Source organism: Macaca mulatta, chromosome 13 (assembly GCF_049350105.2).
Source record: "Macaca mulatta isolate MMU2019108-1 chromosome 13, T2T-MMU8v2.0, whole genome shotgun sequence".
In the NCBI taxonomy this organism is placed as follows: Eukaryota; Metazoa; Chordata; class Mammalia; order Primates; family Cercopithecidae; genus Macaca; species Macaca mulatta.
In genome coordinates, this window is record NC_133418.1 from 21,215,321 (window position 1) to 21,242,960 (window position 27,640).

The 27,640-nt window shown below is 45.5% G+C and overlaps 2 protein-coding genes across 13 annotated transcripts in view; both read left to right on the forward strand.

Annotated features, from left to right (window-relative positions):
- Positions 1-15,098, forward strand: part of LOC144333642 (acyl-coenzyme A oxidase-like protein) — a 74,357-nt gene extending 59,259 nt beyond the window's left edge. Inside the window, 2 exon segments of the mRNA XM_077958760.1 lie at positions 14,758-14,898; positions 14,900-15,098. Of these exon segments, the coding sequence (XP_077814886.1) occupies positions 14,758-14,898; positions 14,900-14,959 (201 nt within the window). The 3' untranslated portion in view covers positions 14,960-15,098.
- A 1,379-nt stretch (positions 15,099-16,477) lies between these two features.
- The window catches only part of BCL2L11 (BCL2 like 11), a 48,398-nt gene continuing 37,235 nt past the window's right edge, over positions 16,478-27,640 (forward strand). For 2 of the 12 annotated variants that reach the window (XR_013402632.1, XM_028832297.2), the window contains exons 1-2: positions 18,032-18,276; positions 20,823-21,229. Coding sequence is in view for 7 of the 12 variants with exons in the window: in XM_028832297.2 (XP_028688130.1) it covers positions 20,836-21,229 (394 nt within the window). In the remaining 5 variants the exon portion in view is untranslated. Of the gene's footprint in view, positions 16,705-18,031; positions 18,277-19,681; positions 20,021-20,822; positions 21,230-27,640 lie in introns of those variants that run through there. The other 10 variants (XR_013402633.1, XM_028832298.2, XM_077958994.1 and 7 more) reach the window with 9 other exon arrangements.

A 27,640-nucleotide genomic window follows, 5' to 3' on the forward strand; every position in this document is an offset into this window, starting at 1 on the left:
GCGCTGTGGCTCATGCCTGTAATCCCAGCCCTTTGGGAGGCTGAGGCAGGCGGATCACTTGAGGCCAGGAGTTCAAGACCAGCCTGGCCAACATAGTGAGACCCATCTCTACTAAAGAAAACATGAAAAATTAGCCAGGCATTACAGGTGGTGGCATGCACCTGTAATCCCAGCTACTAGGGAGGCTGAGGCATGAGAATTGCTTGAACCCGGGAAATGGGGGTTGCAGTGAATGAAGATCATGCCACTACATTCCAGCCTGGGCGACAGAGCTAGACTCTGTCTGAGAGAGAGAGGAAAAAAAAAAAAAAGCGCTTAGGGGTGACCGCATGTTAAGACACAGAGAAGGGACAGGACTTAACTTGTGAGAGCTGATACGTCTATGGAAGGAAATTAAGGACTCTTTGCATCTTCCTTTCGTGGACAGCTAGTCATTCACATCACAGATTGTGGCCTTGAACCACTAGGCATTGATTCCGTTAACCTAATTGGCTGTTGCTGAGACAACATAAGTAAAAATGTCCAGTTCAAGTGTATGATTTTTTCGGGACTTTGGGGATACAGGTGTTCTATTAATCTGCATAACACTTCCATGGATGAGTTCATCTTGTGATAATTTAGCAAGCTGCTATATACCTATTATGCTTCACCTAAAAAGCATAAAAGGAAATAGAAAAAATAATCTCCTGCTGCTTATATAAAACATTTTTGTTAAAACCTAACTTGAAAGTTATTCTGTGATTGTTTTGGTTGTTTTTTAATGAGGGTCTTTTTTGAGAGAACCATAAATTCACATGCAATAGTGCAGAGATTTCGTGTCCCTTTACTTAGTTTCCCCCATTGGCAACATCTTGTACAACTATGGTTTTACAATCTGGCACCCAGGATTTTTATACAATGACATTGATACAGTGAAGATACAGAGCATTTTTGTCACCACTTGTGGCTCTTATAGCCACACCCTCTTCCCTTCCTTTACCCTCTCTTTAATCTCAGGTGACTACTAAGCTGTTCTCCATTTTTATAATTTTGTCATTTCGGGAATGTTGTATAAATGAAATCACACAATATGCAACCTTTGGAATTGGCTTTTTTCATCCAGCGTAATTTTCTGAAGATTCATCCAGGTTGTCGCACATATCAATGGTCTCGTCCTTTTTATTTCTAAGTAGTATTCCACACTACAGATGGACTGCTGTCTGTTGAACCAGTCACACATTGAAGGATATGTGGATTGTTTTTAGTTTCTGACATTTAGGAATAGAATAAATAAAATAAATTTCATTTTCCCATACAGGATTTTGTGTGAATATAGGTTTTAATTTCTCTGTAGCAGATGTTCAGGGGTTCTATTGCTGGGTCGCATGGTAGGTGCATGTTGACATTTTTAAGAAATTGCCAAACATTTTTTAGAGTGGCTGTTAACATGTTACATTCCCACCATCAGTGTAGAAGTGATCCAGTCTCTTCACATCCTCACTAGCATTTGGTATTGTCATTACTTTCTATATTAGCCATTCTCATATGTATGTAGTATATTTCATTGTAGCTTTGGTTTGCATTTACTTAATGGCTAATGATGTTGAGTATCTTTTCATATGCTTATATGCCATCTGTATGTTCTCTTTGTTGAAAAGTTTGTTCACTTCATTTGCCCATTTCTAATTGGATTGTTATTTTTTAAAAACTGTTTATATGTTCTAGATACTAATCCTTTGTCAGATATGTAGCTTGCAAATATTTTCTCCTAATTTATAGCTTGCCTTCTTATTCTTTTAATATGGTCTTTAATAGAGTAAAAGTTTTTAACTTAATCAAGTCTAATTTATCAATTTTTCCTTTTATGGACTGTAATGTACTTTTACTGTCGAGTCTAAAAACTTTTCACCTATTCCTAGATCCTGAAGATATTATACTGTGGGCTTTATCTAAAAGTTTTATACTTTTACATTTTTCATTGAGCCATGATCCATTTTTAGTTACTTTTTATATAAGGTAGGAAACAGGTTGAGATTCCTTTTTGCTTGTTGGTTTTTCGGTGCACCAATGTCCAATTGCTCCAATACTAGTAGTTGAAAAGGCTGTATTTCCCATGTTAAATTGCTTTAACACCTTTAAAAATTAATTGGTCATATTTGTATGGTTCTATTTCTGCATTTTCCTACTTGATCTATATATCTATGTGTCTATCCCTTCACCAATACCACATAGTCTTAATTACTATAGTTACATAAGTCTTGAAATATGGTAGTTTGATTCCACCTCTTTATTATTTTACAGAATCACTTTAGCTATTCTAATTCCTTTGCCTTTTTATAGAAATTTTAGGGTGATCTTGCCTATATTTACGACAAATCTTTCTGGGATTTTGACAGGTATTGCATTAAACCTGTAAGTTAATTTGAGGAGAAATTATATCTTACTATGCTGAATCCTCCAGTCTATGAATATGGTATGTCTCTCTACTTACCTAGATCTACACTGATTTATTTCATCAGCGTTTTACTGTGTTCAGCACACAAGTCCTAGTCTTATACATGTTTCATTGGATTACATCTATGATTGTAAATGGTACTGCATATTTAATTTTAGTGTCTGCATATCCATTACTATTATATGGAAATAAAACTATTTTTATATGTTGATCTTTTATCCTATCATCTTGCTCAACTTGTTAAATCTAGAAGTTCTTATAGATTCCTTGGAATTTGCCATATAGACAAACATGTAATCTGCAACTAGGGACAGTATTTCACTGGATAAAAGATTCTGTGTTGACAATTCTTTTCTTTTAGCACCTGAACACATTTCTGGCTTCCATGGTTTCTAATGAAAATCTGCTGCCAATTGTTCTTTTCTCCCTTGTAAGTAAAATGTTATTTCTCTTTCTTTGCTTTTAAGATTAAAAACTATTTACGATGTGCCTTTGAATAAATTTATTTGGATTGATCCTGTTTGAGGTGGTTTATCTCTTTTGCCAAATTTGGGGCGTTTTCAGCTATTGTTTCAAATACTTTTCTGCCCAGCCCACTTCCTCTTCTCTTTTCAGAACACTGATGACACTTAGGTTAAATCATTTTTTAAAAATAATTACACAGGTTCCTGATGCTCTGTTCATTATATTTTCAGTCCATTTTCTGTCTATTATTGAGATTCAGTAATTTTATTGTGCCATCTTTCAGTTCACCAATTCTTTCCACTGTCCCCTCCATTTTGCTGTCAAAACCATCCACTGAGTTTTTAATTTGGGTCATTGTAGTTTTCAGTTCTAAAATTTCTATTTGGGCTCCTTTGTATTTCCTTTTCCATTGCTAAGATTTTCTGTTTCTTTGCTGAAACTTTATTTTTTTCATTGATTTCAAGTGTGTTTATAATTGCTCACTGAAGCAGTTTTATAATGACTGCTTTAAAAACTTTGTCAGATAATCCCACCATCTCTGTCATGTTGGCATTGACATCTATTGATTGTCTTTTTTTACCCAGTTTGACATCTTCCTAGTTCTTGATATGGAGTGACTTTTTATTGAAACATGAACATTTTGGATATTAAATTATGAAACTCTGGATCTTACTTAAATCTTCTGTTTTAGCTGGTTTCCTCTAACACTGTTCCAGTGAGGAAAAGGGGGTGCATCACCTCATTACTGCCTTATAGGGATAGTAGTCTAGGTTCTCTACTTAGTCTCTATTGACATCCAAAGGGCTGGGGACTCCTTCTTACTTCTGGGTGGAAGTGGGAGTTTTAGTTACTAACTAGGCCTCCACAGACATCTCACTGATGGGAAGAGCAGGAAAGCCACATTACTGTTCCCTAAGGGGCCTTTACTGACACTGGCAGTGACTTTGTTACCGCCATGTGATGACAAAGTCTTGATTCCCACTAGGCCTTCTGTGACAGCACCCCATCTGGTAAAGGGAAGGATGCCTCTCTACTGCCAGGTGGAGGTGGAGGTACCAGCTCCCCATGTGGTATCCACTGACACCATGGTGGGCACCTCACTACAGCATGTTGTGGCTGTAAGAGTAAGCTCCCCCATTTAGCCTTTAGAGCCATAGCAGGGGTGGGGGGCATGGAATGCACAGTTTGTTCAAACTAGGCTTTTGTTAGGATTTTTGTGTACATCTGTTGGTGGTTCCAGGTTGCCAGCTTTGTTTAGCTCCGGTGTGGGATATATGAGGCAAAAAGAAAATGCAAGGAATTCACCACTGTGTCATTCCTTGAATCCTATGCTTCCTAGATAGCCTGATTTCTCTTCACCCTTCAGAGTCTTCTAAGATTTGCTTTATATATAATATCCAAGGATTCAGTTGTACTTAGTAGGAGAAATAGGGAAAAGTGACTTTGACTACAGTTGTTGTTGTTGTTCTTGTTGTTGTTGTGTTGTTGTTGTTTGAGATGGAGTTTTTGCTCTTGTTGCCCAGGCTGGAGTGCAATGGCATGATCTCGGCTTGCCGCAACCTCCATCTCCCGGATTCAAGCGATTCTCCTGCCTCAGCCTCCCAAGTAGCTGGGATTACGGGCATGTGCCTCCATGCCCAGCTAATTTTGTATTTTTAGTAGAGATAGGGTTTCTTCATGTTGTTCAGGCTGGTCTCGAACTCCTGACCTCATGTGATCCGCCCATCTCAGCCTCCCAAAGTGCTAGGATTACAAGTGTGAGCCACCATGTCTGGCCTTTGACTACAGTTTTTGAGAACAGAAAATGGTATCTGAAATGACTGGAGAGCTTTCTGAGTTCATTTGGCCCCAGATCAGTGTTCTCCATGGAACTTCATTTTTTGAGCCCCATTTCACTAGAACCACCCCAATCCCTCTGTCCTCATGATAAGAAGTCTGCCTTTAACTGTTTCTTCCAGCAGCAATACTTACTTCACTTTACGTAGAGAACCCTTTCTAATCTTTGCTGGCTTGAGAACCATTCAATCTTGAATAAGTCTAAGCCAGGAATTTTCCTAGGGGAAGAGTTGACCTTTCTATGGCAAAATTAGGAAAACAAAATGTATCGGGTTTTTCATAAGTTTTCTTTTTTTTTTTTTTTTTTTTTTTTTTTTGAGACGGAGTCTCGCTCTGTCGCCCAGGCTGGAGTGCAGTGGCGCGATCTCGGCTCACTGCAAGCTCCGCCTCCCGGGTTCACGCCATTCTCCCGGCTCAGCCTCCGAGTAGCTGGGACTACAGGCGCCCGCCACCGCGCCCGGCTAGTTTTTTTTTTGTATTTTTAGTAGAGACAGGGTTTCACCATGTTAGCCAGGATGGTCTCGATCTCCTGACCTCGTGATCCACCCGCCTCGGCCTCCCAAAGTGCTGGGATTACAGGCTTGAGCCACCGCGCCCGGCCAAGATAAGTTTTCATTAAGAGATTATATTATTATATTCTCCCTATATTTTAGGTGCTGAAAGTTACCCTTTAAATAAAATAATAATCATAGACAGTTATTTTTTGTTATCCTTATTTGACAAAAGAGAAAAGTTGGCAATTTCATGTTGGTTCCCCCCAAATTGCTTTGCTTCCCTTTATTTTTCTTTTAATTTTAAAATTAGAGGTCTATTTATATACATTGAAGTGTGTATATATATATTTTTTGAGACGGAGTTTCACTCTTGCTGCCCAGGCTGGAGTGCAATGGCACGATCTCGGCTCACGTCAACCTCTGCCTCCCAGGTTCAAGCGATTCTCCTGCCTCAGCCTCCCAAGTAGTGGGGATTACAGGCATGTGCCACCACGCCTGGCTAATTTTTGTATTTTAGTAGAGATGGGGTTTCTCCATATTGGCCAGGCTGGTCTAGAACTCCTGACCTCAGGTGATACCACCCGCCTTGGCCTCCCAAAGTGCTGGGATTACAGGCGTAAGCCACCACACCCGGCCGAAGTGCACAAATCTTAATGGTGCAGTTCAGCGAGTTTTGACAAATAGCAGGCTGTATAATGTAGATCTCAGTCACGTTACAGAAAGTGCCCATCACCCAATAAATTTATCTCAGACACTTTTCCATCAATTCCTCACCCTGACCCCTGAGTTTCTAACCTTATTATAAGAGCTCAGTTTGCCTGCTCCAGGGCTTCATAGGAATGGAAGCAGATAGATGTATGTTTCTTTTGCTCAGTATAATGTTTCTGAGATATTTGATGATTCATTCCTTTCTTAAATTAATTTATTTATTTTTGCTGAGCAGTATTTCATTGTATAGGCCCAGCCCCTCTCTCGTCCCAAACGCTCATTTCTCTAGAACTCACCTAATCAGAGTCTCTAGGAACTGGCCTTGCTACCTCCAGCTGACCTCAGCTACATCATTCCATAGGTATTAAGGTGCAGTGTTACTTACACTCATCTGTGGGAAGAAAAAATAACTGAAGACTTAAGACTCACTTCTCTTTTCTTTCATTAACACAGTTTGTATTGAAAAAAAAATGTTTATTCTCCTGTTAATGGACATTTAAGGTGTTTATGGACTGATGTTATGAATAAGATTGACAGGAATATTTTTGTGGAAGATGTTTTATTATATAAAATTTAGAAACATTTCAACCATTATATCTTCAAGTATTTTATGTCTCATTCTTTCTGACTTCTGAGATTCCAATGGCATGTATGTTAGATTGCCAATATATTCCCACACGGTACTGATGACCTGTTCAGTTTTTTTCTCTTTGCCTCATTTGGAATAGTTTCCATGAGTCTGTTTTCAAGATTATTGATTTTTGTTCCTCAATACTCACTCTGCTGTTAAACTCATCAGTGAATTTTTATCTCAATTATCCCATTTTTCAGATCTAGAATTTTCCTTTCATTCTTTCTTAGGAGTTACATTTATCTCATAAAATATCCGATGTTAATCAATTACATCCATTTTTCTCCTTCTAATTTTTTTTTTTCTTTTTGAGACAGCGTCTCGCTCTTTCACGCAGGCTGGAGTACAGTGGCATGATCTTGGCTCACTGCAACTTCTGCCTCCCAGATTCAAGCAATTCTTGTATCTCAGCCTCCCAAGTAGCTGGGATTACAGACATGCACCACTATGCCTGGCTAATTTTTGTATTTTTAGTAGAGACAGGGTTTCACTATGTTGGCCAGGCTGGTCTCGAACTCCCGGCTTCAAGCAATCCACCTGCCTCAGCTTCCCAAAGTGCTGGAATTACAAGCATGAGCCACCGTCCCTGGCCTTCTCCTTGTAAATTCTTGAACACATTTATAACAGTTGTTTTTAAATCTTTGTTAATTCCAGTAACTGGTCATCTCTAAGTCTGCTTTCACTGATTGTGCTTTCTTTAGATTTGGGGTCACATTTTCCTGCTGCTTTGCGGCCTAATAACTTATTATTGTACTTCAAACATTGTCTATAACAGATTTTACTTTCTTTTGTTTATTTTCCTTTCTTTTGTCTGGTGGTTAGGGTCAGGGACTGGCCATTAAGATTCCTCCTAGAGTCAGGTTGAGCAGAAGCTGCTTTACTTTGAGTTCACTGTGCTTAGTCCACCCACCCCACCACACTACCCTTTTTATTCTTTCAGAGTTTGAGCTGTGAAAATGGTGAACTACAGTTTCAGATATCTTTGCTTCACCTTTGGGTTGAACTCCAGCGCAGCTCCAAAGTCTATGTACCACAAGGATGCATGGGACCATGCAAATTTCCTCTGCTTTTCAGCTTCCATGAGCTGCTGCTTTCCTAACAAAATTCTGGGTTGAGGGTAAAGAATCGCTAGGCCAAGTGTTTGTTTTTCTGCTAGAAGTTCTTCACAATTCCAGTCCATCTGGCCATTTTTCTCATCCCTTCAAAGTGTCTCCATCTCTGTTAGGCCCATTCTTCTGTCCACCTGTCCCCAAAACCGGCACCTACCCCATATGTGGAAGCTTTTGTGGATGTTGGCTTACCGAGAAAGAGCTCATCTCTCCGAAATCACTTCATTAATGTTACTTTCTTATGTATAGTGTTTTTCAGTAGCCCCATAAAACATCTGATTTTTACTTTGTTCAGATTCTTCAGTTTGTAACCATGGAGCAAAAATCTCTTGAATCTATCTACATTTTAACTAGGAGGCCTCCCAGTTGCTTTTCAGATCATTTGGGACAATGAAGTTGAATATTCCAGGACCCACTTACACAGAATTTCTCCATAATAACTTTGGACTCTTATTGTATTTTTAGTTTTGGCAGTTTGTGGGGATTTTGCCTCTTGAAAATTTTTGACTGAAGATTATTCCTTCTTGGGTGTGTTTACATTTCTTTGGGTATGTACTTACAAGACTAAACTATGAGTTGATTAAGATTTTTTGTTTGTTTGTTTTTCTGAGACAGGATCTCACTCTGTCACCCAGGTTGGAGTGCAGTGGCATGATCTTGGCTTACTGCAACCTCCACCTCCTGGGCTCAAGCAATCCTCCTGCTTCAGCCTCCCGAGTAGCTGGGACTATAGGCATGAGCCACCACTCCTGGCTAATTTTTGTATTTTTTGTAGAGATGGGGTTTCACCACGTTGCCCAGACTTGTCTTGAACTCCTGAGCTCAAGCAATCCACCCTTCTCGGCCTCCCAAAATGCTGAAATTACAGGCATGAGCCACTGTGATGCCATATTTTTCATATGAGAAGTGTGCAGCTAATACTCTAGCTTTATTATAACTACCTAATTGAATATTCTTTCTTGTTTCATGTAAATGCCTTTGCCGTAGAAAATGCTACTACGAGCAGCATTGTGGTTACTTTAATTCCATTGCCAAAACTTTTATATGGTTTCCTGTATTCTAAAGGGAAAGGTATATGCACTTGTCTTCTTTTTAAACTTTTCTTCTTATGAATCAGTAGCAGTATGAATAAATGTCAGAAGTTCTTATTAAGTGGTTAATGTTGATGCCTCTGTCTTAGCATTCTTGTTTTAGGTAATGATGATTAAGCAAACTTTGTCATGGAAATGCCAGAGTTAGAAAGAAATTGTATTTATTACTAATTAGAGAACCCATGATAATAACAATAATATTTATAAATAATCAACCTGTGCCAAGTTCACTAAATCCTTCCATCTTAGAGATAAGGAAGGTAGTATGGCTTGGAAGTGGCAATGCCAGAGTTCAAAGCCCTTTTTCTCTACCGAAGTGGACATTGTCAATAATACTTAGTAAACAGCCACATTGTGCACTCTTTAGTTGAAGAAAATTGCAATAGAAAGGACATTTTAAAGGTAAATTTTCTTCAAGTTTAATTATTTAGTGAGGCTAAACAAAAGTGATTTTGTTGTTGCTTGGTAAGAAAGGCAATTTCTCTATTCTAACATTTCAGATTATGCTACATATTGTTTATCAACTGAAGAACAAATCAACATAAAATATAATTTAAATTGATTCAGAGAAAATATTAAGCTGGAGTCCTGATTATTTAATAGACCCGTGGAATGTCATTTTCTGCTAAAGAAACTTGGTTGCAGAGAAAACCAATGAGAATGTATGTGTTCCCGGGACCAGGAGACCCAGCAGGCTAAGGTCTGACCCTCCCTGGAGGAGCCAGCCAGTGGGCAATGAAAACAGGAATGGAGTTCCCCTTTCTAGTAGTTGTTGGGTAAATTGAGAGAAGTAGAATCACAGCACACGCTGTGAGATAATGCCTCGTGTGAGTGTTTCAGGTTTATTTTTCTCTCATTGACTGCTTAGTCAGGCATAAGGACTAAGATGGGAAACTAGCTGTCACAGACCTACCATCTTATCCTTTACAGAATGTTTGTCTAAAGGGAAAGCAATTCTTCAGGATGAGTGAGTGAGGAGGAGATAAGTCAGGCCAAGGCCTCTGCATTCAGCGAGTTTGGAAGTCTGCAAAAAGTGAGAATAGGTGCAGGTTAACTACTTGATTGTGCCCATTTTCACCAGTCACGATTTGCCAGTCCATGTGCTGCTCTTTTGAAGGCACCTGAATTGTGTTTGACTTAAGGTGGTGATCCAAAGGAGCAGGGAGGGCCTATTGACCAGTGTGGAAGAGCACTCCCAATTTACTGAAGGAGAATCTGCAGAACAGAGTTGAAGCCTTGTCCTTCTGAAGGAAAAGGTCTTTCCAGGTCATCAAGTTGGTCTTTTCACATGGTAGCTGGCTCTGAAGCCGATATCTTTGGCGCCTTCCTCTGGTGGCAACCTCATAGAGTGCTCCTGGGCCCCATTACTGCCTTAGTCCTCTCAGAGAATCTGAGCCAGTGTGGCTGGGCAGATCCATGTTCTCCACACTAGGCACACACACAATACAGATTCTGACTGAGGAAGAACGTCAAGGATCACACGTCTGCCACAGTAGTGGAGGCATTTCCTCAGTGCAGCACCCCATATCCTCCAGCAACTGGAAGCAGTGAGGCAATGGGGGAAAAGATGGAGGCAAAAGGGTAGACAAGGTTTTAGGAAAAAAAAAAGCCCTGGATTAAAAGTCTAGTTGCATCAGTTACAAGGTATGTGACAATTTAAGCCTTGGTTTTCTCATCTGTAAAATGGGTTGATACCTGATAGAGCTGTTATGAGTACCGAATAAGACAGTGAACATAAAGCCCTCCTCTGTAATCTGGCACACAGTAGGTGTCCAGGAAATGTCAGCATGGGGTAGAACACAGAAGACCTTGGTTGCATATGTAAAGTGCCATATGTTGCTACATAACACTGTTATAAAGATGCTGGAGATACAGCAGACTGACAAGTCAAAGACAGCTAAGTAGCTCCCTTCTGTACCTCATTGCCTTTACCTGCCTGGCCCTCCGGGATGGAATGTGGAAAGCACAGATACTGCACAGCAGAGATGGATCCTTGGCAAAGGCTGGAGTAGCAAGCTATGAATTGTTGATTGGGGACTACGGTTGGACGGGACAAGCCTGGAATAAAGGTGGCCAGAGGCACCTGCCAGAATGCCAGTTGTGTGTCACAGCAGAAGCAAAGGTGATAAATGACAGCCACAAGTAGCACAGAACCTCATTTTACCAACAACTTTAATCTTATTCCCTCATCACATCTTTTAGATTAAAAGATGTTTTTTGATTAATTAAGGTTCCCCTTCCTGTAAAGTTTCTAGCTCAACATCTAGTTAACCTAAAATGAAGTCAACTGAAAAATAATGGACAGGAAATTACATTAATGGCTCGCCAATATCTAACAATCCCTTAGAAAGTAAGAGTTGGCTGCATAGAGATTCTTTTTGGAAAGGAGGTGGAATTGATGTCTTATAGCAAGTTTATTTGTTGTTTTGCTTAGTCAGGTTAAAAGTTTCTATTTCTGTGCATTAACCAGTGATTATGATGGATACTAATTCTGTAGGCAGGCAGCCTGGACAGTTATTTGGCTAGTCTTACCTAGGATCACTCCTGTGGCTGCAGTCATCTGAGTTCTACAGGACTAGGATGTCCAAGATGGCCTCTCTCCCATATCTGGCAGTGGGTGCTGGCTGTTGGCCAAGGCACCTTGGTCCATCTCTACATGGCCCTTTGTCCTCCAGCAGGCTAGACTGGGCTTCTGCACAGCAGGTATTCTCAGGGTTATAGGAGAGTGATAATGGGGGGTTCAAAGCTTCTTAAGGCCTAAGCTCTGGAAATCACACAGTGACATGTTCCCCATATTCTATTGGCAAAGCAAGTCATAACTCATCCAAGATTAAAGGGATGGAGAAAAAGACTCTACCAAGGTAGCCAGATAAGAAAGGGGCTAATGAAGAGACATTTCAAATTGGGGTAAAGGATTTTTCACATAAAACAGCATGTGGTCATCTTATGCTGAGAACAGGGGTGAGGCATATGGGAAGAGGCAGGAAAACCTTCTGCATGGGGTCCTAGGAATAGCTGGGGCTTTCCTGCAAGTGCACTCGGCACTTCCCACCTTGAACATCTATTGTAGGACTAACACCATGCCATGCTGGGAAAATATGGTTTGGTCAGAGGACTGCAAAGCTTAGTCACTGCCCATCCTTGCCATCCTACTCTCCCAACTGAAATAAGGAAACTATAGGGAGAGTCAAAAAGAGCAGAAAAATAAATTGAGTACTGCAACTAGATGGAGGTGGGAAGCCAAACTGATGTTACGATTTTTCCCTCACTCCCAAATATACATATTAATATAGTCAAACACAGTATCATCCCTTGAGGGCTGAGTGCTTCTGCTTTCTTTAAAGCAGATATTCTCAAATTCCACTCACTGGCTATTCCCAGTGGATTGTACGTTCTTATTGCTTGTAGAGCAATAGTGCCCATGTTTAGGTTTGACCTTAAAAAAATTTTTTTTGCAACAACCTATAACTTGTTCATGCTCTTTTATTTTTAAAGTACACCTATTCATTTCTTTTTCAAAAGCTGGTGAATTTTCTTTGTAAAGATATGGGTAAGCTTGAAGTACTTTGTCTAGCATAAATGGGTCATAAACTGGAAGGGCACAGGACTCCTACAGTATGTGCAACTTTTATGCTTATAGTATGGAAGCATGTTTGGTAACAAAACTAAACTTTAATAATACACTGCTTAGCCCCCTATAAAAATACTCCCTGGTAATAAAAATACTGTAACTGTGTAATAATCAATGCTATATTATCTACTCAAGTTCATTTTGTATTAAAGAGATCATATATTTTTTAAAGTTTTTAAAATACCTCAACAGCTTCATGATGTGAGACCTGTTCCTGCAGTGTGTACCATTAAACCTCTAAAGTCCAGAATTGTACCTTACACTGGGTAGGAATCCAGCACACACTTTGTGAGTGAAAGGATAGTAGTTATTATTATCATCTTGACAGCCAGGAACAGAGGTTGGTGGGTATCTGGAATCAGAATCAAACAATAACTAACAGGAATGATGCTGGATCCATCCATCGAGACAATAATCATTCTGGGGTTTCTGTTGCAGTCTATGAAGAATGGAGAAGGCTAAAGTATTTTAGACTGCCCCAGAACTTTAGATTTAGAAAGAATCTTGGCGGTCAACTCCTCTTCACGGCCAGTTCATTGTTCCTCTCTAGGGTGCCATTGGAGAGGACACTCTCTGAACACTTATGAGTCAAGAAACCCTCCTTTTCACCAGCCACTGGGTTCCTTTTTAAGTTTATTTTTAAAAAGTTTTCTTTATATTGAAATCTGCCTCCTTTAATTCCTACTTCTGGCCCTAAGTTCTGTATTTGGCACTAGACAGACAAAACCCATACTCTATTTTACACTCATTCAAATCATTGTATTTCCCCCACCGGTGAATATATTACCAAAGTTGGTTGAGTTTCATAATGCAAGCCCAAAGGGAAAATTATCTTGAATAATCATATGACAATATGTGGAAACTTTAGGGGCTGTGTACGCCACCTCATGGTTTTGAACTGTGTGGTTAAAGACATTGAGAGTTGACAGATTAGTCAGGGATTTGTCAAGAGTATTAATTACAAACTTTGAAATCTTGGTCAGTGAAAGTTCATTTTAGTGCATCTTGAAAATATGATCAAAGGTCTTTTCAGTACTGATTTGATGATGCTTAACCACAGTGTGTGAAGAATGAAGTTTTTCATTAGAAATTACTGATGTAATAATAGAGCACATTTTCAGGGAAGATGTATTGTTGGACTATTACAATTCATGCTCTTTCCCCACCATATCCCTACCTTCTATTTGTCCCCCAGCCCCTATTTCCACCACCTTCCTTCTTGGGACCTCACTGAAAACCTGAAATGCTCTGAAAACCTGAAATGGCATTTTGGACTGCTGCAAAGGAAACTGATCTTAACAACATCAGTGCGGCTCAGAGATGACCACCCTGTGAGGGCAAAGGCGGGGCTGGTGTAAGTGATGTTGTTAAACCTGTAAAAATAAGCCATGAAAACCTAGGGATTTACTGTGATATGGGGAGTGAAACAAATTTGCCACTGGCTGAAAACTTGAAAAATGGAGTACAATGTGTAGTAGATTAGAAGAAAGGAAAGCTGTCCGTCTGCCCTTGTGTAGTTTTAGAAAAACAATCTTATTATTTTGGTAGCTATTTTTCCTGAAAAAAAAAAAAATACACTGGCACCTAAGCCATGGAAAATGAAATAAAAATACACCAGTGCAGCTTCCAAACCACTGGCTTACATCTCCCTCTCCTATCCGCTGGGAATGTCTTATCCCTGCCTTCCAGTGGCTGCCAGAACCACCAAGGGCATCCGCGGCGTTCCTTGGCATTGGCGTTAACAGCAGATGGATTTTCCGCAGCAGGCAGGTGGAAGATGGCTAGCATTGGTCCGCCGTCTCACTGTACTGAATTTCAAGAATCATGGCCTACTGCCAGCCAGGTCCGAAGGCGCTAGTCTGGGGAGACTGGAGCAGGTCTCTACTGGTTCACCTGTTCTGAGACTCTTCCTGTTCAGTTGCCTCTGCGCGCCAGAGGGTGGCACCCCAGGCACTCCAGAGGTGGAGAGGTGGGGACGGCAGAGGAGGAAAAGAGAGAGGAGCGGAGGGAAGGACTAGGGAGGGAAGGACCAAGGAGGGAACATTAATAAATTCTCAGACCTTGGTCTCGAGTTCCCGGCTAATTTGGGGGCAAAGCCGCCCCCACGTCCACGCCCACCCCCTTACAGAAAAAGCCTGGGTTTCCACTAGGCTAGGTGTCAGAGTTGGGAATGTCTAAAATAAAAAAGGCTTCCGAGGGTTATTCATGGCCAACAGTTTCCACAGGAGAATCCAAAGGGAAACTAGTTTCCGGGGCCGCTGTGTGTGCGGGTGCTTGGGGGTGGGCGGAAAGCCGCTGGCACTAACGGCTTGTAAGTGTGCCAACATCTGACCTGTCCCATTGTGTCGTGTTTTGCAGTTGCTGGATGTGTGCGACTCGGTGAAGGATGATGCCCTGAGGGTGATCCCCGCCTTTAACATTCCACACACCAACCTCCACGCACCAATCGCCGGAATCTCCAACCCGCGGTTCGCGTGGGCTTTCTACCCTGCACCGCTGCCAGCCGCTGCCACGGGAAGGGGCGCGCTCCCAGCGGCCCAAGCTGGGAGCCAAGCTCTAACGGGTGTGGCGGGAAGTGTGGTGACCCGCCTGCAGCTGCCACGACGCTCGCTCCACTGACGCCCGGAGCTGTGGCCGAGGCCGGGGGGATTTTGGTGGCAAAGCGAAGGTCCCGCCGAGGCTGGCGAGGCGCGCCGCTGGCTGCTAGAAAACAGATCAAGACGGTCGCCTAGTGCGCTGGATCTCTGTGCCCTTTCCCTGAAATCCAGCCTGGCCTGACTGCAACCTCTCCCAACTTCTGTGCCCGATCCCCTAGACAATCAGGGTGGGCTCCCCGCTGCGAGCGCGCCCCACAGCCGGGTGCCGCCAAAGGTCTCCTGCTGTTAGCGGTGACTCACATTCCCAGTGATTTAGAAAAACTGTGGTGCCGAGTGAAAGAAAAAAAAAAAAGCAAACACTCTTAGACAAAAGAAAAAAGCTCCACTCTTTCCGTGAGCGGGCAAAAAGGTTCGGTTCAGCAAGTGATGCTTTTTCAGTGAATCAGACGCTCTGGGGCTCTGTAAGGAAACGCACGGACTGGGAGAAGGAAATGAGAGCCTAGAGTTTTGCTCTCGGCAAAACAAGAACTCGGCATGTCCTTCCAGGCCGGCGGTTTCCGTACAGCAAGACAAGGCGCGGAAAACATTTTTACCATCTGACGCTGTAATCTGTCCTTTAGAAGAGCATAGGTGAAAAGTTTAATAAAGAAATTAAGCGATGTGGAAGTCATTCTCGCTGCTTGCAGACGGCGGGGAGGCGGGCCTGGGCAATTTCGGAACTAGGCGAGACGACGGCACCGCCTGTGGTCCCGGGCAAGGGCCATGGATTTCCCATTTCTCAGATCCCAGCTGCCCGACTTCATTCTTGTTTCTTTCAGTCCAAATCATCCTCCCTTCTCCCTCCCTCCACGTCTCTTGGCACCGCTCTGCCCGCGTCCACTGCGAGGGAGGTGACCTAAAACCCATGGGCCCGTCTCTGCGTTCTCTGCGCTCTGGCCCAGTTCCGGGAGGACCTCCCGACGCCGCGGGAGAAGGCTGCAAGGGCTCGAGGCCCCTGACGCGGCCTGGGTCTCGGGGGACATATGAACCCGCCACCTCTGGCCAGCTTCCTTTTAGTGCCCCAAATAGGAGCACTTAGCCCGTTGCTTCCCCCCGACTCTCTTGTTTTTCAAAGTGTTCACAGGGTCGCGAGAGCGAGCGACGCGGGGGCGGCGAAGCTGCAAGGCTGCAAGGCTGCACAGGAACAGACGACAAGAAATAGGGCTTTCTTCTGCGTGGTTCTTTTCCGGTCCCTGTCTGAGTCGCCCGACCCCGCGGGGAGCGCGGAGCATTGCGGCGTTCGGCTACCTTCAGGCTCTCAGCCCAAACGGCAGGTCGCGTTGCTTCTCCCCAGTTGCGACGCCGGACGGCCGAAGAGCAAAGTTCGCCCGCAGTAGGAACTTCGAGGCCCCGTTAGGACAGATCTCTGGCCTCCGAGTCTACTTAGCCGTGTCCACGCCCGTGCCTTTTCCCTCTTGCAGCGAAATAACTGGGCGGGGCCCGACGCGCGTCCTCCAGCGACTCCGGGAACGCAAGGCCTCCTGCACCTCGCTCAGAATTCACCCGAAAATGCGCTGAGACTTTGGCCTGAGGTTGTGCTGTGTCCCACTGACGTTACAGAAGCGCTTATGAATTTAAAAACTGATCCAAGTGGCCGGACGGCAGGACAGCACCTCCTCACTTGCTGCTCTACGACAAGGCCCCTTCCTTCTCCCCGCTGGCTGCGCTGGTGGGTAGGGTGGTCCCTTTACAGAGTTTTCTTAATCCATCTAGCCTGACCTCACCTTCGGGATGCTCCATTTCCCGATCCACCTCCCACATCCCCGCTGCCGTGATCTAGAAGCCAGGGCTGGGGAACTGAGGCGCGCGAGGAGCAGACAGGAGGGCCGGGGTTGGGGGCACCAGCCACGCGTTGGGAGAGCAGAGCCGGGTGCAGACTCTGAGGACTGGAGAGGCGGCGTGGAGTTTGGTCTCCTGGGAGGCAGAGAGTGTGGTGCCGCCGACTCCAAGGAGGAAAGGGAATGGGTGGGGGGGGGACCGCGCGGGGAGGAGGAACAGGGTATTTTGCGCTCCCACACCGCGTCCCGAACTCAGCCGTTCTGCCTTCACTGGCCTCATCCCGTCCAGGGACAGCTCCTACGAGGTAATCTGCGAGCCCAGCAAATCTTGGGGGTCCTAGCCGAATGTAGTGCGCAACGTTCTCTCACTTGGAGGCCGCCACTCACCTCGGTTTTTTGTGTTTGTTTTTCCTAAAAGGATTTTTTTTTTTCTGAGTGCCTTTTTCATTTCCCTATTTTACCTGCTCTGCTGACATGCCTCCCGCCCTCACCCAGGAGGCGGTGAAGACGCCCACTGGGACCGCGCCTGGCCATTTTCTGGGCACGTCCTGCCCCCACGGGCTCTGTCTCTTAGGGAGACTGGGCGCGGAAGAAAAGCTGGAGAGCCCCTGCGGGGTGGCAGGAGGGGCGTGCCTGAGTCCCGCGAGAGGCTGGGGCGAGGAAGATGCGCAGCCAGCTGATCCGCGTCTCGCCCGGCGCCAGGGACCCTCAGAGCGGGCGAGCTCAAAGACCTCGCCCCGCGCCTTCCCGACGACCGACCCAGTCCCCGCGCCTGCCCCAGAGCGGCTTAGAAACTCAGGGCACAGTGAGGGCGCAGGGCACCTCCTGAGACTTTCCACAGCGGGCCCGGCCAGCGGAGGCTGTGACCGGAGCGCCCCCTCTGTGCCGCGCACGCCGCGGCCGCCACAGGGTTGGGGGAGGTGAGCGGGAGGCCAGGGTACACTTCGGGGTGGGGGATGGGCGCGCACATGGCCGCCAGCAGGCAGAGTCACTCCGGTAAACACGCCAGGGACGGCGGCGCGCGCGGGAGGCAACCCAACGGGGCCACCCCCGCCTTTACCTGTCCGAGCCTGCACGCGCCGGCGGCCTAGGCGCCGAGGAGGCGGAGCTTGCCAGCCCGCGCGCCGGGGCGGGACCTAGCGGGGGCGGGGTCCGCAGTGATTGGGCGCAGGAGCGGGGCCGCCAGCCAGAGCTGGGCTGCAAGGCAGCGCAGGTTTCACTTCGCTCTGCGCCGCCGCCGGGTCTGCAGTTTGTTGGAGGTCTGCGTCCAGCCCGCTGCCGCCGCCGCCGCCGCCACTGCCACCAGTCGATTCTTGCAGTCACCCTGCGAACCCTGCCACACTGCGATCGCATCATCGGGGTATTCGGTTTGCTGAGTTCCCGCCGCCACCGCCTCGGCGCCCTTCCCTTGGCCCTTGTTCCCCCAAATGTCTAACTCTGACTCTCGGACTGAAAAACGCAAGGTAAATACCTCCAAATCCCGCGGTGCGGGCCTGGCACCGATGTAAGACTAGCGCTGGAGCCCGAACGCCACCACCTACTGCCCGCTTCCCGTGCACGTGCGAGCGGAGACGCTAGCATCGGCCCCGCTTGTCGCCGGCGGGAGGTGGGGATCCATGTGGGTCGGGTTCCCTCGGGCAGGTTCTCTTTAGAGAAAGGTCGTTCGCGCGGAGCCTGCGGGCTCTTGGCCAAGTGGCTTGGGCCGGGATGCTTCGCGCGGGCCTGGGGAAGGGTCGCACGTCCGGGGAGGAGGAGAGGCAGCGCGTGCTTTTCGGCACCGGCCTGGGAGCTGAGGACCGGCTCGTAGTACCCGGCTTTGCGCCCAGCCGGAAAGTCTCGCCGCCGGCTCCGGCGCCCCAACGGTAGCGGCCGCGCAGTGAGAGCGTGTTTCGCGTCTTGGTTTTTTTGGGCGCGCGGGCCTGTTGCGGAGGATTTGCGGAACTGCGGTGGTGATTTAACTGACGAGACAGGGCTTTTCCTTTTACTCATTCAGGCCAAGGTTTCGGGGCCGCTGTTGCATTCGGTTTCTCAAGCGTACCTGGGGCCCCTGCTTGCTCTGCAGGAGTCTTGCGGACAGTGCCATCCACACGATCCACTGACAGCGAGAGATCTAGGTCCTCCCCTGACCACCTGGACCGCGCAGGGGACTAGCCGCGGCCAGCAGAACCTGCGCGGTCCCTGGGGCCAGGCTATCTTAGCGGCTCACGCGTGCCCGAGCACACCCGACCCGGTTCGTGGTGCAGGCTAGCGGCGCCGTGCCCTCTGGGACCTGTTGCCCCAGGGTTGGCGCTGCTGGTGGAGGGCCCGACGGACGCCAGGGCGGAGGATGTGGATTTACTCGATGGTCGCGGACGTGCGCGTCCGTGGCCAGGGGTGGCTCTTCGGCTTTGACTCGTGTCTGCGGCGCACCAGGAGAAAGAGAGAGGAAGTTGTTGGAGGAGAATAATTGCCGCAGTCAGGGCGGTGACGGCCGTTGGGGTCTGCCCCCGACGGGCCAAAACAAGGACAAGTGGCGAGAAGGACTGGGCCTGGCGATGGCCCTGCGGGTCCGGGCGCGGCGCAAGCCCTGCTTTGTCTTCAGGTGACTGGCTGTCCAGTGCGGCGTGAGCTGCTAAGGCTTGTGTCTGGAAGGAGCACAGGGATGGGCAAAGTAGTCGGGCCAGCCGATCCCCAAATCCTCCGGCGAAGCTGCCGCCGCCCCCACGACCACTGCCCTAGCTGCGCTCGGAGGCGAGTTTGTCAACAATCGCCTCGCCTTTGGCGGCCTGACCCGTAGGCGCCGCCCCCACCGCGGCTGCCGATTGGCTGCGGCGCGGAGCGACCGCGCGCGGACCAATTGGGAGCGCGGGCACCCGGCGCCAGCGGCGCGGGGAGGTCGGCGGTGCCGGCGGCGGCGGCGGGCGCAGAGCGCAAGGGGAGGAGCGGGAGGAGGCGGAGGATGTTCCCGGCGGCTGCGGCCGGGGCAGCGCGGGCCAGAGGCGCGGCGTGCGGAGCCCTCGGCTGCCCGGCGGAGTGCGGCGGCGGGCTGGCGGGTAGGCGCGGGCTGTGCGCTGCGCCGGGTACTCTGAACCCAAGTCCAGAGCTTTGTTTCCTGCGCTGCCTTCGTGGTGACGGTCAGGGGGCGCCGGGTCGGCGAAGAGCGCGGGCCAGACGCCCCGGGGCCCGGGCGCGGGCCCGGACGCTACGCTCTGAAGGGAAGGCGCGGACGTGAGTTTCGGCTTGATTGCCTTCTGAGGGGAGGGTCTGTGGGATGAAGGGGGTGCGCACCGGTGTCGCCTAGGCTGCGGACCTAGTTGGAGACTTTGCAGGGGTTGGCTTCTTCCCCCCCCCCCTCCAATTAGGGGTGTGCACCTAACGGTGCCGCTGCACCTCAGAGAAGTTCTGTCTGGTTCGGTGCGGCGCGCGGTACGGGAGCGGGAGGGAGGAACCGCGGGAGGGAGGGACCACGGGCGGAGAGAGCGCCAGAGCCGGGCCGAGCCGCGCTGGAGTTACAAACTCTATTGTGACGCACTTACTACGACTGACGGCCGCTGCCAAACCTTCCCCAGACTTGCTGCCCTCAGCATTTTCGGCAAACAATGGGGCCGGAGCAGGGAACGCGGCCAGCCGCCTGCAATCGCTGCGTCTGCGCCCGCTCCTATGCTCCAGCGTCCTACCTAACGCCGGGAAGTCAGAGCCGCTGGGAGTTTCTGACTTATCCAAGTCCGTCCTGGGCAAAGAGCACACGCGAATAGACTTCAGATTAACTACTTTTCTGGAAACGCGCGTGTGTGTGCACCAGTTCCGCAAGCTGTTGACATTGTTACTGTATTTTGTTTGGGGGTACGAAGTTTAATCCCACCTTCTACCAAAAAAAAATTATACCTTTATTATTTTATGTGCAATTTTTTTATTTGGGAGATTGTCGGAAAAGTATAGAACATAAAGTATTTGGGATTAACCCTAAGAGCTGATTTATTCTTTTTTTTTTTTTTGCTTAAAATAATCTTAGTTTTTGTTTTACTTGCAGAAAAAAAGACCAAATGGCAAAGCAACCTTCTGATGTAAGTTCTGAGTGTGACCGAGAAGGTAGACAATTGCAGCCTGCGGAGAGGCCTCCCCAGCTCAGACCTGGGGCCCCTACCTCCCTACAGACAGAGCCACAAGGTAATCCCGAAGGCAATCACGGAGGTGAAGGGGACAGCTGCCCCCACGGCAGCCCTCAGGGCCCGCTGGCCCCACCGGCCAGCCCTGGCCCTTTTGCTACCAGATCCCCGCTTTTCATCTTTATGAGAAGATCCTCCCTGCTGTCTCGATCCTCCAGTGGGTATTTCTCTTTTGACACAGACAGGAGCCCAGCACCCATGAGTTGTGACAAATCAACACAAACCCCAAGTCCTCCTTGCCAGGCCTTCAACCACTATCTCAGTGCAATGGGTAAGCAATGCCTGGGTAAGAGGCAGTTGACGTGTGGATGGTTGAATCTGCTTGAAGACTGTGTGTGGCATTTTAAATCCCCTTTTAAAATCCCATAACTGATTTATTCTACGTTTTGATGGGAATGGAGGATGTGTCAAACTATCAACCAACTTTTTTTGAGACGCGTCTTGCTCTGTCGCCCAGGCTGGAGTGCAGTAGTGCAATCTCAGCTCACTGCAACCTCCACCTCCCGGGTTCAAGCAATTCTCTTGCCTCAGTCTCCCGAGTAGCTGGGACTACAGGCACGTGCCACCACGCCCAGCTAATTTTTTGTATTTTTGGTAGAGATGGGGTTTCACTGTGTTAGCCATGATAGTCTCAATCTCCTGACCTTGTAATCTGTCTGTCTCAGCCTCCCAAAGTGCTGGGATTACAGACGTGAGCCACCACGCATGGCCCAAGCCAACATTTTTACAAAGTTACTAACTTTTGTGGCAGTGATGAGTTGAGGTCCAAACATTAGCTCTCAGGTCTGCCTTCATTAAGCAAAAGTGTGTTACCACGACATGTTTTAACCACCAGGCTTTACATAGTAATGACATTTTGCTTGAAAGGGAACTCATCGTTTACAGAAAATAGCTTAATAATCAAAAGTGTAAAAAAAGATGACAATCATTTTTGAAAACGGCACTTTTAAAAAAATGAACGAGTTCGTGAAAGCAGTACCAACATAGAACCATGAAAATGGTTTGTTTTCTGCTTAAATTCCTCTGTACACTTCTTGCTCAGAGGGTTTGGACATAGTGCTAATCAGATTAGGTTGTCGGTTTTTATTTCAGGGGTTAAAGGCAGTTGTAGGGTTTGAACCAAGAGTGGCTAACATAAATACCACAGAGGCCCGCAGCAAAATCATGGAAGGAACTGAGCTGGTGGAGACTGGTGAATTGGAGAGTATTTGCCCCTTCTATGTTTGGGCCATGCCTAATTGTGGCTGTGAGGACATGTGGTCTCAGGGTGGGTTTTTCCTATATTGCAAGATAACCCAGGAATGCAAAATTGATGCCAGATACCCTGTTTCAACATTGACAGCTAATTTAGATTTTGAAAACATTGTACAAGCTGAAAAGAAACATCTGCAGACTTGATGTGGCCCTTGAACCTCCAGCATGTGACTTTGGGTGCATACTTTGGGTAACCCTCGTGAGGGTCTGAGTCTGTGTTGATCAACTTGCTGTTGCCCACCAATGGAAAAGGTTCATGTCTTGATCAGGAGTCAATCACATTGACCATTCGTCGAGATTAGCTTGCCATTCATGAGCAAGATAGAAGTAAGTCGGTAAAGTTATCAATTAGGAAATCCAGTACAGAGTCTATTATTGTACTTCATGATGAAGGCTAACATAACAAACCCATCAAAGTAGACACTGGAACAAAATGACATTTCTAAATACCATCTAGCTCTGTTTTCATAGGCTTCAGTGAGGTAAATCGGGCAGGTGTTTGCCCACGTTACAGAATTGGAAAGAACCTCAGAGTGGTGGTCACTTGTCAGAGGTTGGGCACACCTGTGAAGTGGTGGGCAGAAATGACAAACATCCCAGCAGCTACACATGTTGGCTGCACATCTCCTGCCAAATGCCAGGAGGTACTTTTTTAGGGCCCCTCCTTAGGGAAAGGAGCTGGAAGTTTTATTATTGCTGTTACTACTACTCGTGAACTCATTTCGGCCTTAGAAGTTCTTGGTGCTTATAGTTTTTGTTCTACTCATGAAAATGCTCCCCCATATATGTGATCATTCTTGCTTACTATAACATCCTTGCTTACTAAATGAGTTAAAAAGGGCTTTATGGTGTGTATCCTGAAACACATGTACTTTAAAGACCTTCTGGAAGCTATTAGCTTTTCACACTTTCACAACAAAAGCTTCACACTTGTGGTTATTGAGCTATTTTCTCTAACCAGGTCCCTTTCAAGCAAAATGCATACATTGGTCTCTGTAGATGGTAGGTTAATGCATGGAAATAGTTTCTCCTTCCCTGGAACTGGGAATAGTGGGTGAGATAGTATATTTTTTAATGTAAAGACAGGCATGAATGCTTTTTTTGGTGATAAATACTATTTTACAAGCTAATTATAAGTTAAGCACTGTTACTTGAGATGAAAGATATAGGGCTTCAAAGATCATAATCTAAATAATTATGCACAGTTAATGGTTATACCTGTGAAGTAAAGTAGTGGATCCTGAGGTATAATTTTATAGTACTAGCTACATTTCAGTAGATGGTGTGATGGAGTTTAATGCATAGGATTAACTGAGAAGTTACAAGGAGTTTGGTTTAAAGTTAATGTCCCGAGGTAAATTTTCAGTGTTAAGTTTTTGGGAGATTTGTTTTGGAAGAGGATGAGTTGTGGTTGGGGGAGGAAAGAACTTAGCCAGATGTGAGTTTCTTAAATTGAAGCATAAAATTTGCAATTTGTGTAGTCCATAATTTTCTGTGGACATTCTACAGTCTTAGTTCATGCCTGAAGACCACTGAAATAATGCTGAGTTCATAAGTGGTTCTCTTGACATTGTTTAGTATTCTTTACTCAACCCTATCCATGAAGTTCTTCAATGAAGCTTTTGATAATTTATTGCAAAATACATTTTTCACAAAGAAGTCATTATGATTGGTTTGAACTAGTGGAACACAAATGTGAGGTTAAAAAGAGGTTCGCCTTAGCCAGGGGCTCCTTTAGCCACAAAGCAGTTTTTTGCTCAGCAACTTGGGTTAGACATCAGTGTGTCTTGAAGTTTTGTTTTTGCATCTTTGTTCTAATGAGAAAGTAAAGTCCTGTGAGGAATGTATAGTAATTACGTGTATTAATACTATTTTCATATTTTCCTTTATGTCTCTGATTTTTCTGAAGACAGATTCAAGGAATCAAGGAATATATTTATCTGTTGGGCAACAGATGCAGTTTTTTCACTTTTCCTCAATTTTAGTCTCCTTACACTCTGGGAGGATTAACTTGAGAAATGATACCTTAGTGAATAACTGATTATTTTTATCAAAATCACTCACATGTGTCGGTTTACTGAGTGCCTTTTTGGATGAGTGTTTTATGCCATATGTGTTTTTAATGCAAATTAAAGCGTAGTCAGTGCACTAAAGTGTAGTCGGTACGATTGAAAATAAGAGTTGAGAAAAGTTAGGATATGGAGGAATGCTCCCTAGTGTCATGTTAGTAAATGTCTTCAATTTTATACTTGTTCCCTGGCACATCGGAATTCACAGATGGGAGTTAATGGCTTTCTTCTTCTTTTTTTTTTCCTCAGTGTCTTGTGGGTACTTCTCTTATAGCTGGTAATTGTCTGACCCCTCCTTTAGTTTGTGAGCTCCCTGGGCGGGGAATAATGTCCTGCAGATGCTAGCGAGTGCCTGACAAAGAGGAGAAGCCCAGGAGATGTTGCGGGTCAATCCACCTCTGCCTGTTAGCCTTTCCAAGGAGCAGTTTTTAACTGAGGACAAATAGTTTAAGAAGGCAGGTAGCAAGAAAAAGATCCTGACCTCTGCTCCGCCAAAATGTTTTTAATTACCTGGATCTAGCTGTAAGGATTGCCACATAGTGGTGATAGCTAAGGTCTAGCTCAGCACTGCACAGCAGGGAAGCCACGCACAGCATTAAGCACTTGACATAGGACTAGTCTGAACTGAGTTGTGCTGTCAGTGTTGATACACACTGGATTTTGAGGAAATAAAAAAGAATGCAAAATAGTTTAATTGTTTTCATATGGGTTACATGTTGAAATGGTATTTTAAATATATAGGTTAAATGTAATATAAACTTGTATTGCAGTTAAAAAAACACAAAGCATAAAATTTACCACCTAAACGATTTATTTCTAAGTGTACTGTTCAGTAGTGTTCAGGTCACTCATTTTGTTGTGCAGCCAATCTCCAAAACTTCTTCACCTTGTAAAACAGAAACTCCGTACTCATTAAATAACTCCCCATTTCTCCCTCCCCCCAGCTTCTGACAACCATCATTCTATTTTCTGTTATCAATTTGACAACTTCAGGTACCTTATATCAGTGAAATTTATACAGTATTTGCCCTTCTATAACGAGCTTATTTCACTTAGCATAATGTCATCAGGGTTTATTTATCTTGCAGAATGTCAGAATTTCCTTCCTTTTTAAGGCTGAAGGTTGTTCCAGTGTGTGTATATCACATATTTCGTGGATCCATTCAGTTATCAGGGACACTTGGGTTGCTTCCGCTTTTTGGCTGTTGTGAGTAGTGCTGCTATGAACACAGGTATGCAAATATCTTTTGGGGGTTCTGCTTTGAAGTTTTTTGGATATATACTTGGAAGTGGAATTGCCAGATCATATGGTAATTCTATTTTTAATTTTTGGGGGAACCATCATGCTGTTCTCCATAGAGGCTGTGCCATTTTACATTCCCACCAACAGGGCACAAGGGTTCCAATGTCTCCACATACTCACCAACACTTTTTTTTTTTATTTTAACAGTAGTCATCCTAGAGGATATAGGTGATAGTTCATTGTGGTTTGGATTTATATTTACTGGCTTAGATTTGTATGGCCACCACCACAGTCAAGATACAGAACAACTCAACCACAAGGATTTCTCATGATACCTTTTTATAAGCACAGCCACCTCTCTCCCTCTTCCTTGAGCATCATGCTCATCGGTGATTAAATAAAATGTATTTTAATATTGACTTTCTCTGTTTCTTTCTACCTTTTTAAACGTGGCTACTAGAAAAATGCAAAATTCGATCTGTGGCTGGTGTTCTGTATCATCTCAACAGGCTGGCCTCACAGATAGAGGAGCTGGAGTGTGCAGTGCTGCTCTAGCAAGCAAGACTTGACTTTTCCCACTCAGGGCACATCACTTCCAAGAAGCTTACTCCTTGGGTTATTTGGTTGACCTAAGAGAATGAAAGTGATCAGCCGAATCTTGTGAGCATTTTAAACATTAAATGAGCATTGTAAACAGCGGCATTCTCCAGGCAAATATGGAGTTTTGTTTTACCTCTTTAAACTCCATGGTATATTTGGACTTCAAAAAGTAGATGGTAGAGCACATGCTTCCTCAGCACCTCCAGGCTGCCTGGAGCCTCGCAATAGAGGTGTCTTTGAGGGAGTCCCAGCTCTGTTTCTGAAACCCCATAGTCGCTTCTTTGACACCAAGAGAAATAAGGAAACTTTTTAGGTCCTAAGTGGGAAGAGAAAGTGCTAGAAGAGAACGATATTCTGCTTTACCAGTTCCAAACACATTAATTGTTAGTTACCCAATTTTAAATTTGCATCTTAAAACAATTTTTTTTCAGATAATTATAGATTCCCATACATTTATAGGAAATAATGCAAAGAAATCGTATATGCCATTCACCCAGTTTCCTGTAGTGGTAACATCTTGCCGAATTATAGTATGCTGTCACAACCAGCAATTTTACATTAACAGAATCCATCTACCGTATTGAGATTTCATCAGTTTCACATGCAGTCCATTTCATGTGTCTGTGAGTGTTTACTTCTATTCAGTTTTATCAAATGTGTAGGTTTGTATGGCCAACACCACAGTCAAGTTACAGAGCAACTCCACCACAAGGATTTCTCATGATACCTTTTTATAGCCACAGCCACCTTTTTGTCTCTTCCTTGCCCCTGATAACCACTCATCTGATCTACATATCTGTACTTTTGTCATTTCAAGGATGCTGTATAAGTATAATCATACTGAATGTAACCTTTTGAGATTGGCTTTTTTCACTCAGCATAATTCCCTTGAAATTAATCAGAGATGTTGCGTAACAATAGTGCCTTGTTTTTTATTGCTGAATAGTATTCCATAGATGATGCACCACAGTTTGCTTAACTATTCACCTGTTGAAGGACACTGTGTTTGCATGTTCTGGCAAGGCCCTGGCACAGCTGGAACTCAGGGAGGATTAGAAGTATTTATTGTACTTTTACTTCTCGTTTTTGTGTGTGTTTGTTTGTTTTTGAGACAGTCTCACTCTGTTGCCCAAGCTGGAGTGCACTGGTACTATCTTGGCTCACTGCAACCTCCAACTCCCAAGTTCAAGCGGTTCTCCTGCCTCAGCCTCCCAAGTAGCTGGGATTACAGGCACGCACCACCACACCCAGCTAATTTTTGTATTTTTAGTAGAGATGGGTTTCGCCACGTTGGCCAGGCTGGTCTCGAACTCCTGACCTCAAGTGATTGGCCCGCCTTGGCCTCCCGAAGTGCTGGGATTACAGGCCTGAGCCACCATGCCTGGGCCTACTTTTAGCATCTGTGTGTTCAGTTTTAGTATATAGAAATACAATTGATTTTTGTGTGTTGGTCTTCTGTTGTGTAGTTTGCTGAACTCCTTAATTCCAAGAGTTTTTCATAGATTTCCTGGGAGAT